Source organism: Carlito syrichta, unplaced genomic scaffold (genome assembly GCF_000164805.1).
Source record: "Carlito syrichta isolate Samal-C Ts95f unplaced genomic scaffold, Tarsius_syrichta-2.0.1 Scaffold308837, whole genome shotgun sequence".
In the NCBI taxonomy this organism is placed as follows: Eukaryota; Metazoa; Chordata; class Mammalia; order Primates; family Tarsiidae; genus Carlito; species Carlito syrichta.
Genome location: NW_007252933.1, coordinates 427,414 through 442,520, shown reverse-complemented (window position 1 = coordinate 442,520; position 15,107 = coordinate 427,414). Strand labels below are relative to the sequence as shown.

Sequence of the window (15,107 nt, the reverse complement as noted above, 5' to 3'; positions counted from 1 at the left end):
TCGCTGCCCAGGCGGGTCTCGAACCTGCGGGCTCAGGCAATCCACTCACCTCAGCTTCCCAAAGGCGCGGGATTACAGGCTGAGCCACCGAGCCCGACTAAGGCTTTACATTTTAAAAAGTGTTTTGATTTTAGATTTCACATTACTTCTTTTTTGTATATATGTCACATGTCATAAAAGCCATTCATTTGGGCCAGGCTCCATGGCTCAGCTTGTAATCCTAGCACTTTGGGAAGCCGAGGTGAGTGGATTGCCTGAGACCCCAGGTTCAAGACCAGCCTGGGCAATTTGGTGAGACTTCGTCTCTATAATAAATCAAAAATTAGCCAGGCATGGTAGCACATGCCCGTCGTTCTGGCTACTTGGAAGGCTGCGGCAGAAGGATTGCTGGAGCCCAGCAGGTCGACGCTGGGGTGACCATGAGTGTGCCACTGTACTCCAGCCTGGGTGACAGAGTGAGACTTCAACTCAAAAAAAAAAAGCCATTCATTTTAAGTGTATATTTCAGTGTTTTTTGATATATTAGCAATTGTACAACTTAATTTTAGAACTTATCAACACTGCTAAAAGAAACTCTGGTGGTCACTCTCTTTTCTCATTCCTTCCACTCCTGCCCCTGGCAACCACTAATCTACTTCCTGTCTCTATGGATTTGCCTTAGTCTGGACATGTCATGTCAATGAACTCATACAATATGTGGCCCCTTGTGTCTGGCTTCTTCTACTTAGCCTAATATTTTCAAGGTTCATTCCTGTTGCGGCATGTATTATTATTTTTTTCATTGTGAGATAAGAATCCATCTGAACAACATTCCATTGTGTGGATTGGATATACCACATCTTGTTTATTCATTTATAAGTTTATAGGCAATAGGCTGTTTCCAGTTTGGGCTGTTATAAGTAATTCTGCTATGATCCTTTGTGTATAATTTGTATAGACATATGCTTTTATTTCTCTTAAGTGTAAGCTTAGCAGCAGAATCGCTGGATCATATGGTAATTCTGTTGAGCATTTGGAGAAACTTACCATCTGTTTTCCAAAGTGGCTGCACCATGTATATTCCCACCATCAATGAAAGGGTTCCAGTTTTTCCACATCCTTATTGTGATGGTTAATTTTTATGTGTAAATTTAACTGGGACACGAGGGTACAGATTAATCATTATTTCTGGATGTGTCTGTGAGGGTGTTTCCAGGTGAAATTAGCATTTGAATCAGTGGACTAAATAAAGCAGATGGTCCTCCTCAGTGCTAGGGGGTTCCGTTCAATCCATTGAGGGCCCGATAGAATAAAAAGGTGACACAAGGGGGAATTCTCATTCTCTCCCAGACTGTTTGAGCTGTGATGCTATCAGTCTTCCCCTGTCCTTGAGTGAGACTTACACTATTGGTCTTCCGTTCTCAGAACTACATTCTGGCTTTACTACTGTCCAGCATGCAGACAGTAGATCATGGACTTCTCAGCCTCTAGTTTCTTACAGTAAGTCATATGTGTATACAGTTGACCCCTGAACAACTTGGGGGTTAGGGGAGCTGACCCCTCCCATGCAGACAAAAATGCGAGTATAACTTTTGACATCCCAAAAACTTAACTACTAATTGCCTACTTTTGACTGGAAGCCCTGTTGGTAACATAAATCGTCAATTAACATATATTTTGTATGTCATACATATTATATACTGTATTCCTACAAGTAGAGTAAGCTAGAAAAAAAGTGAGTTATTTCAGATTGTCACAAATCTTCAAAAAAGTTTCTAATATATTCACTGGGAAAAAAAAATTCTACGTATAAGTGGACCTGTGCAGCTCAAACCCATTTGTTCAAGAATCAACTGTATACAAAGGAGGACCCCCAAAAACCCGGAATTTATTTATAAAAATTTGCATATTTATGCTTACATATTTAAACTTCAGTCATCTTCAAAGGACTCTCCGTTTGATGCAACACACTTACCGAGAAACTTTTACCAATGCTCAAAACAATTTTTGAACTCGTCAATTTGGATGCCTTTTAGTAATTCTGCCCTTTTTTTGTTTCACCTCTTCCACATCAGCAAAACATTCCCCTTTGAGGACTTTTTTCATCTGAGGAAACACTAAAAAGTTGTTTAGGGCAAGATCGGATGAATAAGGAGGGTGGGATATGAGGGTTATGACATTTTTGGTCAAAAACTGCTGAACACTCAGCGCAGTGTGGGCAGGTTGTTCATGTAAATCACCCATCATGAAATGGGCAAACATGTTGAAAGAATCTCTAAAAAAAATTCACTAAAACTGAAAGCAGCCTCACAACAACACTAGCCCTCAGTATCTTCTGGGGATTGGTTCTATAACTCACACTCAAATATCAAAATTCATGGATGTTCAAGACTCTGATATAAAATAGCATAGCACTTACAAATAACCTACATATATCCTCCTGATAGTTTAACTCATCTCTAGATTATTTAAAATATATAATGAGCCGGGCTCGGTGGCTCAGCCTATAATCCCGCGCCTTTGGGAGGCTGAGGTGAGTGGAACGCCTGAGCCCGCGGGTTCGAGACCCGCCTGGGCAGCGAGACCTCATCTCTACAATAAATCAAAAAATCAGCCGGGCGTGGTAGCGCATGCCTGTAATTCCAGCTACTCAGAAGGCTGAGGCAGAAGGATCGCTGGAGCCCAGCAGGTTGAGGCTGTGGTGGCCGGGAGCAGCCACTGCACTCCGGTCTGGGCGACAGAGTGAGACTCCAACTGAAATGAAATGAAATGAAATGAAATGAAATAAGCAGTGTAAACGCTACATAAGTAGCTGTTACACTGTAATTTTTATTTGCATTTTTTTTTATTGTTGTATTGTTCCACCTTATTGTTTTGAGGGTTTTTAAAAATATTTTCAATCTGTGATTGGTTGAATCTGCAGATATGGAATCCAAAGATAAAAGGACCAACTATAACATGTCATTCTGCTTTTGATTTACTTTTCCCCTGACTAAATACATTAAGCAAGTTATCATGTGCTTATAAGCCATTTGTATATCTTCTTCAGAAAAATGTCTGTTCAAATCCTTTGCCTATTTTTTAAACTGGTTTATTTGTCTTTTTATTATTGAGTTATAAATATTCTTTATATATTTTTGATACAAATTCCTTGCCAACAATATGACTTAAAAATATTTTCTTTCATGCTGAGTTACTTATTTACTTTCTTGATAATGTCATGGGTCACACAAAGATATTTTATTTTTATGGAGTTTAATTTATTTTTTCTTTTGTCACTTTAACTATTAATTAGCTATGCTATTAGCTGTGGTTTTGTTATAGAGTCTCTTTCTTAGGTTGAAGAACATCCTTCATACTCCCTTTTTTAAAAAATGTCTTCATCATGAAAGCATGCTGGATTTTTGTTAAACGCTTTTTTGTGTTCATTAAGATGATCATGTAAGTTTTGCTCTTTATTCTATTAGTATGCTATAGTACAGTGATTGATTTTGGATTTGCTTTCCTAGGATAAACATCACTCGGTTTTAGTGTAAAATTCTTTTTATATGGTGCTGGATTTAACTTACAAGTTTTTGTGCTGAGGATTTTTTTTATGTTAATGTGAGTTTCAAAGTACCCTCTCATGCAATTTCTGATGCAAGTTATTTTCACTTATACTTACAATTTCTAAAAAAAACTAACACTATATAATTTTTCCTGCTGTTTTTAAAGCTCTGGAATGTTTTTATTTCCACCCCATAAGTTCACATTCACATATCAAATATGAGAGAGCACTGAGTTGTAATATTTGCATTGTAGTACTTTGCTACATCATGGAACTTATGGACTGGAAGAACCTTTAAAAATCAGTTGGGCCCATGGTTTTTAACTTTATTCCAGAGTGTCTTAAGGTGTGCCATAAACATTTTTAAATGTCTATTTAAATATTTAAAAAATCCAAATATATAAAAACAGCACTGACATGTGTCCCACACCAAAATTTAATATATAGAGTATCAGGGCCAAAATTAATGTGTGTCCCACTGATTGTCTATGTGAAAGTTATAAAACACATTTAAATACAATACTACAAGTGAATGACTTGTGCATCAGAATTTTGTGGATAAGGTCATGTGTGCTATTAGATAAAGAAATTAAAGAGCTGGTCACTTACCCAAATTGGAGGTTGAGCTGAGAAGAGACTCCATCTCACCTTCCTCTCAGGCCAGTACCCTTGAACACTCATACTGTCTTTCAAATATGATCTGTCTCAAATAAAAGATATGTCACTCAGGATCTTATCTCTATACAAGCCTAGGAGTGCTTGAAATCACCAGGCCTCACCATTGGGTGTAGAAATGTCTGTCCTGTACCCCATGTCTGTTCTGTGGGCTAGTTCACAGGTCTCAGAATGATAAGGGAATTTCACACTGGAGAATTTCTCTTCTACTCCAGAGTTCTCAGGTAGCACAAGGGGAAAAGGAACAAGGCAATTAGGTGTACTTTAGAAAAGTTTCCAAGGCATGTAGAACCTGTAGGAGTTATCCACTTGTCTTTGGAGTTTAATTTGACAAAGTGAGTCTGTCCAGCCTCACATTTACTAATAATTTTCTGAGTGCATTTGTCCAGGGTGATCTGAGAAGGTTGAGCTTTAGAGGACTAAAATGGATGAAACCTGGAATGATATTATTTCTGAGAAGTAAGACTTTAAAAAAAAAAACTCCAAGTAGTAAAAGTGATCAGTCTCAGCTAGAGAACATGGTGGCCAGGGATAAGTGGCCCACCCACCAATACTCTTGGGCTCCCCCGATTAGGGTTTCAGCTTGTTTGCCATGGTTTTGTGTCCAGACTTGGGTCCTCACTAATTGGACCTGCCAAGCTCTAGCTGAGCAGAAGTCTCCTAACCAAGTACAGTGATAATTCAGAAAGATCTCCAGTGGGCTTGTGGTGCGTCCACACTGGGCTATTAACACCCTTGTATGTCCCCTGTATTGTCAGCTGCATTCAGGGCTTGGAAGATGGTAATATTTCAGATGGCACAAACTGGACATTTTATGAGTATAAGGGGTTAGTCATCATGAGTGGGAACCACGGGTTTTTTCCTCCAGAAGTACATTTAGTACAAAGCAAAGGGTTTTACATGTGTTGACCTCCTTTGCTGTGTGTACTGTTCTCTCCCTCATAAATTCCCATCCCTTTTTCAAGTGGGATGGAAATTTTCAGTGTGACTCATTCACACAATAATGTGAGGACAGATGAGTTCTTATACATTTGAAGTTATTAGAATGGTAACAGGCAAAGAGTAGACACTGAACAGACACACTGTTTTTATTATCAGTGTTATCATAACAATAACTCACCTGTTCCTCCATTTATACCACATGGTTTTTGTTTTGTTTTGTTTTGTCTTGTTTACCTACTATGTGTATGTGCTGGGTGTTTGGAGAATAAAATATTTTCTAAGTAAAAGGAAGTAGTTCTTGCCTTCAAGGCTTTTGGAGTTAGTAAAGGAACAAGAAAGGTATAAGACTAGCTGGAATACAGATGAGTCATATTAAATGCCTGGCTATGCAGATGTTCAGGCCATTGACAATGGAGAGAGTTAAAGATAAGCACCAGAGTGCAAAAGTCACAACTGAGCCCTTGAAGGTACATAACACAATGGTTGACATGTGGTAAATGTTGAAAAATGTTAGGTAAATATTGTGATTCCTTCTCACCTGGGAAACCTCCTCAATGGTCCCTAAGGCAGAATTGGGAGTTTCCTCCCCTATCCACACTGCATCTCACCATCTCTACCTCTATTTCAACACCTCTTAGACTACACTACTCTACAGTTTTACACACCTATTACACACTCTGTTGTTTTATACACCTATTTCCTGTGAGAAATAAACCCACCTGTTCGAAATCAAAGGATGTACACAGAGATATGGAGTGCAGCAGAAGCAAGATTTTAATAACAGTCTTGCAAGATTGGGTGTCTGGTGGTCAGGCATACCCAGAACAGTTACAGCAAGCAAGCTACTCCTCCTGTGCGGGTCCCTCCCCCAGTTTCTCATTGATCAAGAATTACAGGGTTACAATCTCTCCTGGATGTAGCCTAAGCAGTTTTGGGTCCAAATAAGGTTACAATGAGTATTTGTTGCTTATTATTGGAGGGTTTCAGCTTCAGCTTCTTTATGTTTAAGTAAAAAGTTTCATTTCCCTAAGACAACATGACTGTCATCACATCCCCCATTTTTTTTTTTTTCGAGTTGGAGTCTCACTCTGTTGCACAGCCTGGAGTGCTGGCGACACCAAGATACTCACGGTCTCCCCAGCGTTGATCCAAGTAGCTGGAACTACAGGCGTGCACTACCGTGCCCAGCTAATCTTTGAATTGTCGTAGAAACGAGTTTTCATCAAGTTGCCCAGGCTGGTCTCTAACCCGCAGGCTCAGGCAATCCACTTGCCTTGGCCGCCCAAAGTGCTGGGATTACAGGCTGAGCCACCGAGCCCGGCCACTTCTCTCTTTTTAACAAAACTTTGGTCATGTCTGCTTCCTAGTATGTGCTCTTGGTCACGTTAGTAGACTTCTTTCCATTTTATGAAAATAAATCATCTATTGTCTTTCACATTTCCTTAATGCAATTTTGTGCTGTCAGAAGCAGAGAACTGTCTTCTTCATCATCATAATCCTCAGGTCCAGGTACAGTGTCTGGGATATTACTGGCAAGGAGTCAGTAAAGGAGAGTGTTGGGGGAACATGTTGGATTGAGTTATATTGTAAAAATAATGCAGTCTGGGCACGGTGGCTCATGCCTGTAATACCAGCACTTTGGGATGCCAAGCAGGAGGATTGCTTGAGGCCAGGAGTTCGAGACCAGCCTGGGCAACATAGTGAGACCCTGTCTCCACAAAAAGCAAAAACATTAGACAGGCATGGCGGCACACACCTATAATTCCACCTACTTGGGAGGCTGAGGTGGGAGGATAACAAGCCCAGGAGTTTGAGGCTGCAGGGAGTATTATCATCCCACTGCGATTCCAGACTGGAAGAGAGAGCAAGACCTTGTTTCTAAAGAAAAAAAAAAAAAAGAGAAGGTAGAAATTGTCCAAAATGATGTGTTCTTAGTTCCCCAGTCAAGTCCTAGAAAACACACATTCATTTGGGATATGCTCACACACCTCTCTAAGACTCCCACCTGAGATCTGTTTCAAGGTCATCTTCATCATTGGCAGAATACATCTTCATGCTGTTTTTGAAAATTAAAATTATATGTGTGCATTTCTAATCTCCTGCAATGGGTGTGACAAACAAAACGGACCACAACATGGACTTCAGAGTCAAACAGACCCAATGCTCCATTTCCTCATCTGTAAAATCAGCATCACTAACCCCTCTTGAGTTTCCAGAGGATTAACAAGTAGTGGACATGGAAGTGTCTCGCACTCAGGGACCCTGGCTACATGGCCATTCTCATTTTCAACAGAGTCTCAGGATCACTGACAGTGGTTTTGTGTTCTCATTTGCGTTTCCCACACTTTATTAGGACCAGGAGATGTGAAAACATTCAGGGCGGCTTGGGCAATCTCTTAGGATGTCATAACTCAAAAACTGGCGAGCAAAGAGAAAGAAATAAGTGTTTATTCTGCTTTTCCTGTTATGAACTGCACCACTGATAATTTGCAGTCTCTAATGAATTGATGGATCTAGTTAACTATCATCAGCAATGCGAATATCACCTAGGGAAATATAATCAGATAGTATAGGCCTTCTAATGGAAGAACACACTACTCCCTATGAAATAGTCTTGCCAAAAAGCAAAAACTGAACCCAAATTTGACCAAGCTTCTGGGCATGACTACCAGTATACAGGGAACATTTTACAGTTGAAATCAGTGAAACGCCATATTGTAGGAAACTCTCTAGGACAAACAATTAAGTTTCTGCCACAAAAAGAAAAAATAGAAATGCATAGAGAACTTTACACTAAAAAAAGACCAATGATATATATATCAACCGGTCAAAACATATGCACCTTATTTGGATCCTGATTTTTTAAGGAAAGTTTTTAAAAAGACAACCATTCAGGACATGAAGCAATTGGAATAAAATGATCTTCTGTGTCATCTTAAATCTAGTGGCCCTCAACAGGAGGCAGGTCTTTGGGGGGACAGAAGTGTGCTTCCATGCAATGGCATTGAGACCTGCATTTGTGCGCAGGGCAAAGGATGCAGAGAAGGGTACTGAGGGGAGGGGCATGGACTAGAGGCAACGTACTGTACTGGGTGCAATTTCCCTGGAAATATGCAAAGAATCATTTGATAGCTTTTCCACAGAGTCTCAAATTTTCTTTAGGATTTGCCCTGGATCTCTCTAGACTTTAAACTCCTTGAGGGCAGAGCCACATGTTGTTCTCTGATAAATCCCCAGCTACTAGCCTATTGGCACATAGGAAGAGCTTAATAAAAAAGTGCTGAAGGCCGGGCACGGTGGCTTACACCTATACTCCCAGCACTTTGGGAGGCTGAGGTGAGAGAACTGCCTGAGCCCACGGGTTTGAGACCAGCCTGGGCAACTTGGTGAGACTCCCATCTCTATAATAAATCAAAAAATTAGCCAGGCATGGTGGCTAATAATTCCAGCTACTTGGAAGGCTGAGGTGGAAGGATCGCCTGAGCCCAGCAGGTAAAGGCTGCGGTGGCCCAGTACGTGCCACTGCACTCCAGCCTGGGAGACAGAGTGAGACGCCTACTCAAAAAAAAAAAAAAAAAAGTGCGCAGTGGGTGATTTCAAATGGGGTTTATTGCTTTTAGTGGAAGAGTGCTCTTTCATACGTTGGCTCTAAAGTTTTGCAGGCATCTCAAACTAGACTCATTCTCTGTCCCAAACCTGCTCCTCTCCGAGCCGCTGCCTTGGCGGGTAGGCAGCATTACCACCCCCAAGCCAGCTGCCAGGGCATTGTGCTGAGTACCTCCCTCCTCAACATCCCCCTTATACCCAATCAATTGCTATGTTCTGGCAATTCCACCCACTTGGTATTTTTTTTAATTGATCTGATTCACACCACAAAGCCAGTTAAGGCAGCTGTTCTCTCTCCCCTGAGATTCTGCAGCACTCTTTCATCTGCTCATCCCACACCCACCCATGCTCCCCGAATACACCCTCCCCAATGCAGCCAGAGTGGCCTCGACATATCTGACCACATCCTTCCGGGGTTTCAAGGTAAAGTCTAAGCTCCTTGGTGCAACACGTAGTGTCCTGTTGCATCACCTGCCCTGCAAGACTGTCAGACCCTTGAGAACAGGACTTGTCTTTTTCTCTTTATATGTCTTGCCATCCACCAGAAACTCACTCATTGTCACATAAATGAACAAAGCATTTAAAAATCAAAACACCTTTTGATCTATGGAGAAAACTAGAAAATTTAAACTCATAAACTTCAACTATCAAACATCAAAAATGAGGCAGGATCTCCCGAGCGGCTGCTGTCCTCGAGTTGTGGCAGAGAGAGGCTGATAACAGTTAAAAGTATTCCTTTTAAAAATCAATCTGCAAGCTCTGAAAACCTGCTAGACAGGTATTGCTTGAGAAAACCAAGTAGCCAAAGATGGCTTTCCTGGACATGCAAGATAGTAACCAATTCACAACCTTAACCCAAATCCTCTCTTTGTGAAGTTATGGGTTTACAACCCCTGCTTGTTATGCATATCCTGGAGACCATTTTTTCTTTGAAAATCTGGTTTTGCTAAGTACAACCTTATAAATTCCAAAGAAAATGTATAGTCACACAACCCGGCCCCCTCCCTTACCTAAACTAAGATATAAGACCCCTCTCCTCCCTCCCTGGGGTGTTCAGCCTGGGAGCATTAGCTCTGAGTCGTGCTGGCACTAATAAAACTGCTACTTCCTAAAATAGCCTCAGTGTCACGGCCTCTCTATGTTCCTGCAACAGAGTAATTGGCAGTCAGTTGGCCTTGCCAAGCGGGGCCTACACCCATGGTGGCTGCTTCAGTGCAGTGTCCTGGGCGCCTTGCCCTGACCTTCCTTGGCATATGGAATTAATCCCGGAGTGAGTCACTGGGCTATTTCTAGAAATTGCTGCCTTTCTCTGGAGTGGTCTCTACTGATATCTGACACAGTGAAGCCACGTGGCTGCCCCAGGGAGCCCATGTTAGTCTATTGTGGAGGAACTTCGGGAATGTGTGGCCCAGCTGAAAGAGTTGTCCAGAAATCATGGAACTGGCCGATCACACCAGCTCTGCCCTTACATAAGCTTCCTTTCTCTTCATTCATAGGAGAACCTTCCAACACTTTGGAAAATGTTCATTGGCCTGCCTTCTGACACAAGGGTCATGCCACATTGACAGATGTTAGCTATCTTTTGAACGGACAAGCTACTTAGCATCTCTGAGTCTCGGTTTATTCATCTTTAAATGGAAATCAAACTCATTAATACCTCACAAGTTTCCTGTGAAGGATTAAATGAGCTGAAATGTGTATTGGGTTTAGCATCCCATCGAAAGGTTTTCTGAATGTCAAATATTGTTAGTTGTTTTTGTTTGTTTGTTTCAAAGCAGGATCTGGGGCAGCTATGAAAATGTGTGCCAAATTATAAGATAAAAATAAGAAAATGAGAAAAATATCAAGGTCAAGGGTGACATTATATCATCCCAAAGAATCACAGGGGTTTTGGTTTCCTTACATCTGACACCTATTTGACCATTCACTAATTCATTCATTTGCTCATTCAGCACTTCAGCACAGCAGCATAAGCAAAAGAGTAAAAGACCTTGTTTGTGCCTCGGGCTTGAAAGAAGAGCCCAGAGACGTCTAACTAAAACCACAATGTGGCAGGAACTACGAGACGGTGGAGGGCGCTCCTGCCAGGACTTGCCTGGGAGGCCACATGGAGTAGCCCCTGTTCATGACAGGCTGGGCTTGCAGTTAACTCCTCTGTTCTGACAACGTATCTGCCTTGTGCTCACATTTTAGCAATCACCTTGGGGGCTAAATGTGACCAACAGGAAGATGGCCAAAATCAACACCCAATACTCCCATCCCTCCCTGACCCACCTCGCAGTAAAGACCACGGACAAGGATCTTGATCGCGCAGAAAACGGTCTCAGCAGGTAAGACAGGCTTCTCACTCTGTCTGGCACAGGTGGCCAGCCTCGGGCTGGAGGGCAGGGGCATTCACAGCGCTGTGACTTCATCTTTCATCTCACTCAATCCTCACAACTCCTGGTAAAAGAGTTTCTATTCTTATGTGAAAAAGGAGGCTCAAAAATTTACATCATTGCTAGAAGCTAAGAAAATGAAAATTCAAATGCAGGAGACTAAATGCTACAGTAACAACTTTCCAAAACTGCCACATTCTCTCATGTATACATCAAAAACTTACTGGACTCTGGCAGGGCACCAGCCTCTGTCCTGGGCACCAAAGATGTGCTATAAATCAAATGTTCTGCCCTCTCTTCCAGGGAACAGTTAGGAGGTAGGTTGTGCCCAAGGCATGTATAGGGAATGAGTTGTACCTCGCCAGCCATGCCAGCAGTCCCTCAATGACATCCTGACACAGGAGCCATGTAGAAATCTGGAAACTTGGGTTCTACTTCTAACCCTGTTCCTGACTTACTGGTAAAACTCACTGAATTTTTCCATCACTTAACCTCATCAATTTCTTCACATAAAAAAAATGGAACAGCATTCTTTTCCAAGCTCCTGGTGTAACAGTGAAGACACAGGAAGAGTACCTATTCAGTTCACATGGACTTACACTTTCATGTTTGTAAATCCTCAATGAGATGATTAAGCCATGAGAAATTTCTTCCCAATATTTCTGCTGCTTTTGTCCTACATGCATAGAATTGAAAACTGCTCCCCACTATGAAACTTAAACACGTGTTATCCAATGGCCTCAAAATGCAAAGACAGTCCCTCAGTTCCCACATCCCCAGCACTGGGCTCTCATCCCTCATTTCTTCCCAGTCATCTGTATTTATCACTTCCTCTCTCAGATGCAGATTTTTTTTTGCTTTTTCTCTGTCCAGGTTCTTTGTCCCAGCTCCTCAGCAAACTCTGCTAATAAGTGATAGGCAGCCATTTCCAAAGACAGTGAGTCCTCACTATTGCGGACTTATGCAGCCTTTGAGCCCCTTCTGAGATTCAGACAAAGGAAGGAAGATCCCAGAGCATCCCAACAGATATTTATCTCTTCCATCCATTTTAACTGGGATCCCAGGAAGTTTGATATGACTTCAGAGGCATCAGAAAACCCCATTCTACTCAAATATCTCCTTTCTAACTGACACTCTGTCAGTGCGTGTGTTCCACCACTGGGGATTTATTCCTGTAGGTTAAGGCATTGCCTCCTATTTAAAAGAAAAAAGAAACATAATTAGGACTACTATCTGCTACTGAAACTTTTATTTTGTTTGTTTGTTTTTTTGAGTTGGAATCTCACTCTATCGTCCAGGCTGGGGTGCAGTGGCACACTCATGGCCACCCCAGCATCGACCTATTTGGCTCCAGCGATTCTTCCACCTCACCTTTCCAAGAAGCCAGAACTACAGGCATGCACTACTACGCCTGGCTAATTTTTGAATTATTGTAGAGATGAAGTCTCGCCAAGTTGCCCAGGCTGGTCTCGAAACCACAGGCAATTCTCTCACCTCAGCCTCCCAAAGTGCTGGGATTACAGGCTGAGTCAACGAGCCTGGCCTGTTTTAACATAGTTTCTTGCTCACGTGTAAGTCAATAAGCCCCTTGAAGAGGAGGTCCAAAGAGACAGTTGGGTGTTGGGAAAAAAGAGCCCAAGCACAGGACAGCATGTCAGGCTCCTGGGATCTTGGAGAAGGACAGAGGCTGTCAGGATCAGGGAAATGTTGAAGCAGAAAGGAACTTTTCCCCATTGTCTCCCCCTTTTCCTGGAATGGGCAGTATCCAAGCATCACATGAAGCTTCCAGACTCCCTAGGGCAGAGAAGGCAGCAGCGGGGCTCAGTCCAGCTCCTTCCAGTGATCTACTCAAGTGGAGAAGGCAGGCTAGGCTGGGTCTCCTGCCCAAAACACCTGCTTGACAGGACACTACTATGGTTCAGCTGATTTGTCCTGGCTCTGCTTCAGCCAGTGGCCTACAAGCCCAGTCTGACTTTGCAAAATGAATGAAGCTCATTAAGCCATGCTGATACCTAGTCATTGGCCTCTGGCTTCCAGCAGACTCACTGCAGTCTCACTCTGGAATGCACACTTAGGGAGTCAGTCATGTGACCAGGAGCTCTGAATTAATGACTTTCAACAATGCTATTTGCCATCTTCACGGGTGAGAAAATGCCTTTTCTTCTCCCTCTTATCCCCTTTCCCATGGCCACTATGATGACTGACAGCACAGGTTTGGGTTAGACTGCCTGGGGTTGAGCACTGGCCCTGCAACGGACCAGCTCTGAAAAGTTGCTTATTTACTCCAAGCCTCACTTCTCTCACCTGCAAAAATGAGTCAGTACCAGGAACGACCTCCTAGGATTGTGGTGAGGTTAAAACCTGAGCCCGCGCGTTCGAGGCCCGCCTGGGCAGCGAGACCTCATCTCTACAATAAATCAAAAAATCAGCCGGGCGTGGTAGCGCGCACCTGTAATTCCGGCTACTCGGAAGGCTGAGGCGGAAGGATCACCGGAGCCCAGCAGGTCGAGGCTGTGGTGACCAGGAGCGACCACTGCACTTCAGTCTGGGTGACCAAGTGAGACTCCAACTCAAAAAAAAACAACAACAACAACAACAAAAAACAGATGGGGAGTGCAGAGGTCCTGCAGCCCCTGCCGTGTAGTTACGTGGTTAATCAACTCTCACTGTTGGTCTTGGAATGATTTCTTCGTCCTGTGGGCCTTCTCTGGTCTCCTGGGCTTGAAGTCTTCTCCTTCTTAACCTCAGATAGCCCCAGCGGACCAGGTAATCGGAAGTGGCCATTTCTGACTTGTGTCCAAGTCATGTTTTCTCAGTCTGACAGTCACAAACTGAGTCTTATTGAACTTACTTCAGGCCTGGCCATGATAAAAGCTCTTTGACAGACTAATACAGTATCCCATGGAAACACCACAGAGATTTCAAAAGGAGCCAGAGGCTGTTTCCTTCAGGAGAGAGATGTACTTTAACTTATGGAGGCAGGAGTAGGTTAACACAGAGAGATTTCAGAATGTTCCTTGGAGTCACCAAGGAGTGCTAGTACATGTTCAAGATAGGGGTGGAGCAGCCTTAGGACAGGAGGCTGGGTTTCAGGTCCCCTCCTCCACTTCCTACACAGTCCAGCATCGTCCATTCACAGATGAAGTCTTCATGTAAGACTGATTTGGACAAAAAACTCCAGAATATCCACACAACAGTTTTAACGTTTCAGATCACTATTCGAGGAGGTGAGGGAATGGTGTTTGGACAAGCCACACGTCTTTGCCTTAAAATTCCAGTCCTTTTAAGAGCTTTTAAGATAAGTAGTTGAGAATTGGTGTGCATAAATATTAATCCCTGTTTCTCTTCAATGATATCAAGAAACCTGTGCTGGGAACCTGTGTGTGTGGCCCTTTGCTGAGTGGCCCCCGGAGGAAGGAGCCACCATGTCTCTGTCCCCTGAGTCACCCCTGCCCCCAGGTCTTTTTCCAAATCAGAAGTCCAGTTTTATGATTCTCTTTTTTAAATTTCTGGGATTCTTTTCATAGTTAAAGCCATAATGAAGGATGAAAACATTTCATTTGAATTAAAACATTTTTATACCCTGGAACTACCAAAAATAGGCCGGACTCAGTGGCTCACACCTATAATCCCAGCACTTTGGGAGCCTGAGGTGAGAGGATTGCTTTGAACTCATGGGTTCGAGACCAGCCTGGGCAACTTGGTGAGATCTCATCTCTTCAATAAAAAAAAAAAAAAAAATTAGCCGGGCATGGTGGCTCGTGCCTGTTGCTCCAGTTACTTGGAAGTCTGAGGCAGAAAGATCACCTGAGCCCAGCAGGTAGACGCTGCAGTGACCATGAGCGTGCCACTGCACTCCAGTCTGGGAGACAGAGTGAGACTCTGACTCAAAAAAAAAAAAAGAAATACCAAAAATAAAGATGTCTTGAGTTTTGCTTTTCTATTTATATATATATATATATATATATATATATATATAT

General features: G+C 42.7%; 1 protein-coding gene across 2 annotated transcripts in view; it reads left to right on the top strand.

Moving 5' to 3' along the window:
• Positions 1–15,107, top strand: part of CNGA3 (cyclic nucleotide gated channel alpha 3) — a 48,708-nt gene that overhangs the window by 4,910 nt on the left and 28,691 nt on the right. The window contains exon 2 of one of the 2 annotated variants that reach the window (XM_008066055.2): positions 10,943–11,079. In XM_008066055.2, coding sequence (XP_008064246.1) covers positions 10,979–11,079 — 101 coding nt within the window. In that variant the 5' untranslated portion in view covers positions 10,943–10,978. Of the gene's footprint in view, positions 1–10,942; positions 11,080–15,107 lie in introns of those variants that run through there. The other variant, XM_008066056.2, reaches the window with a different exon arrangement.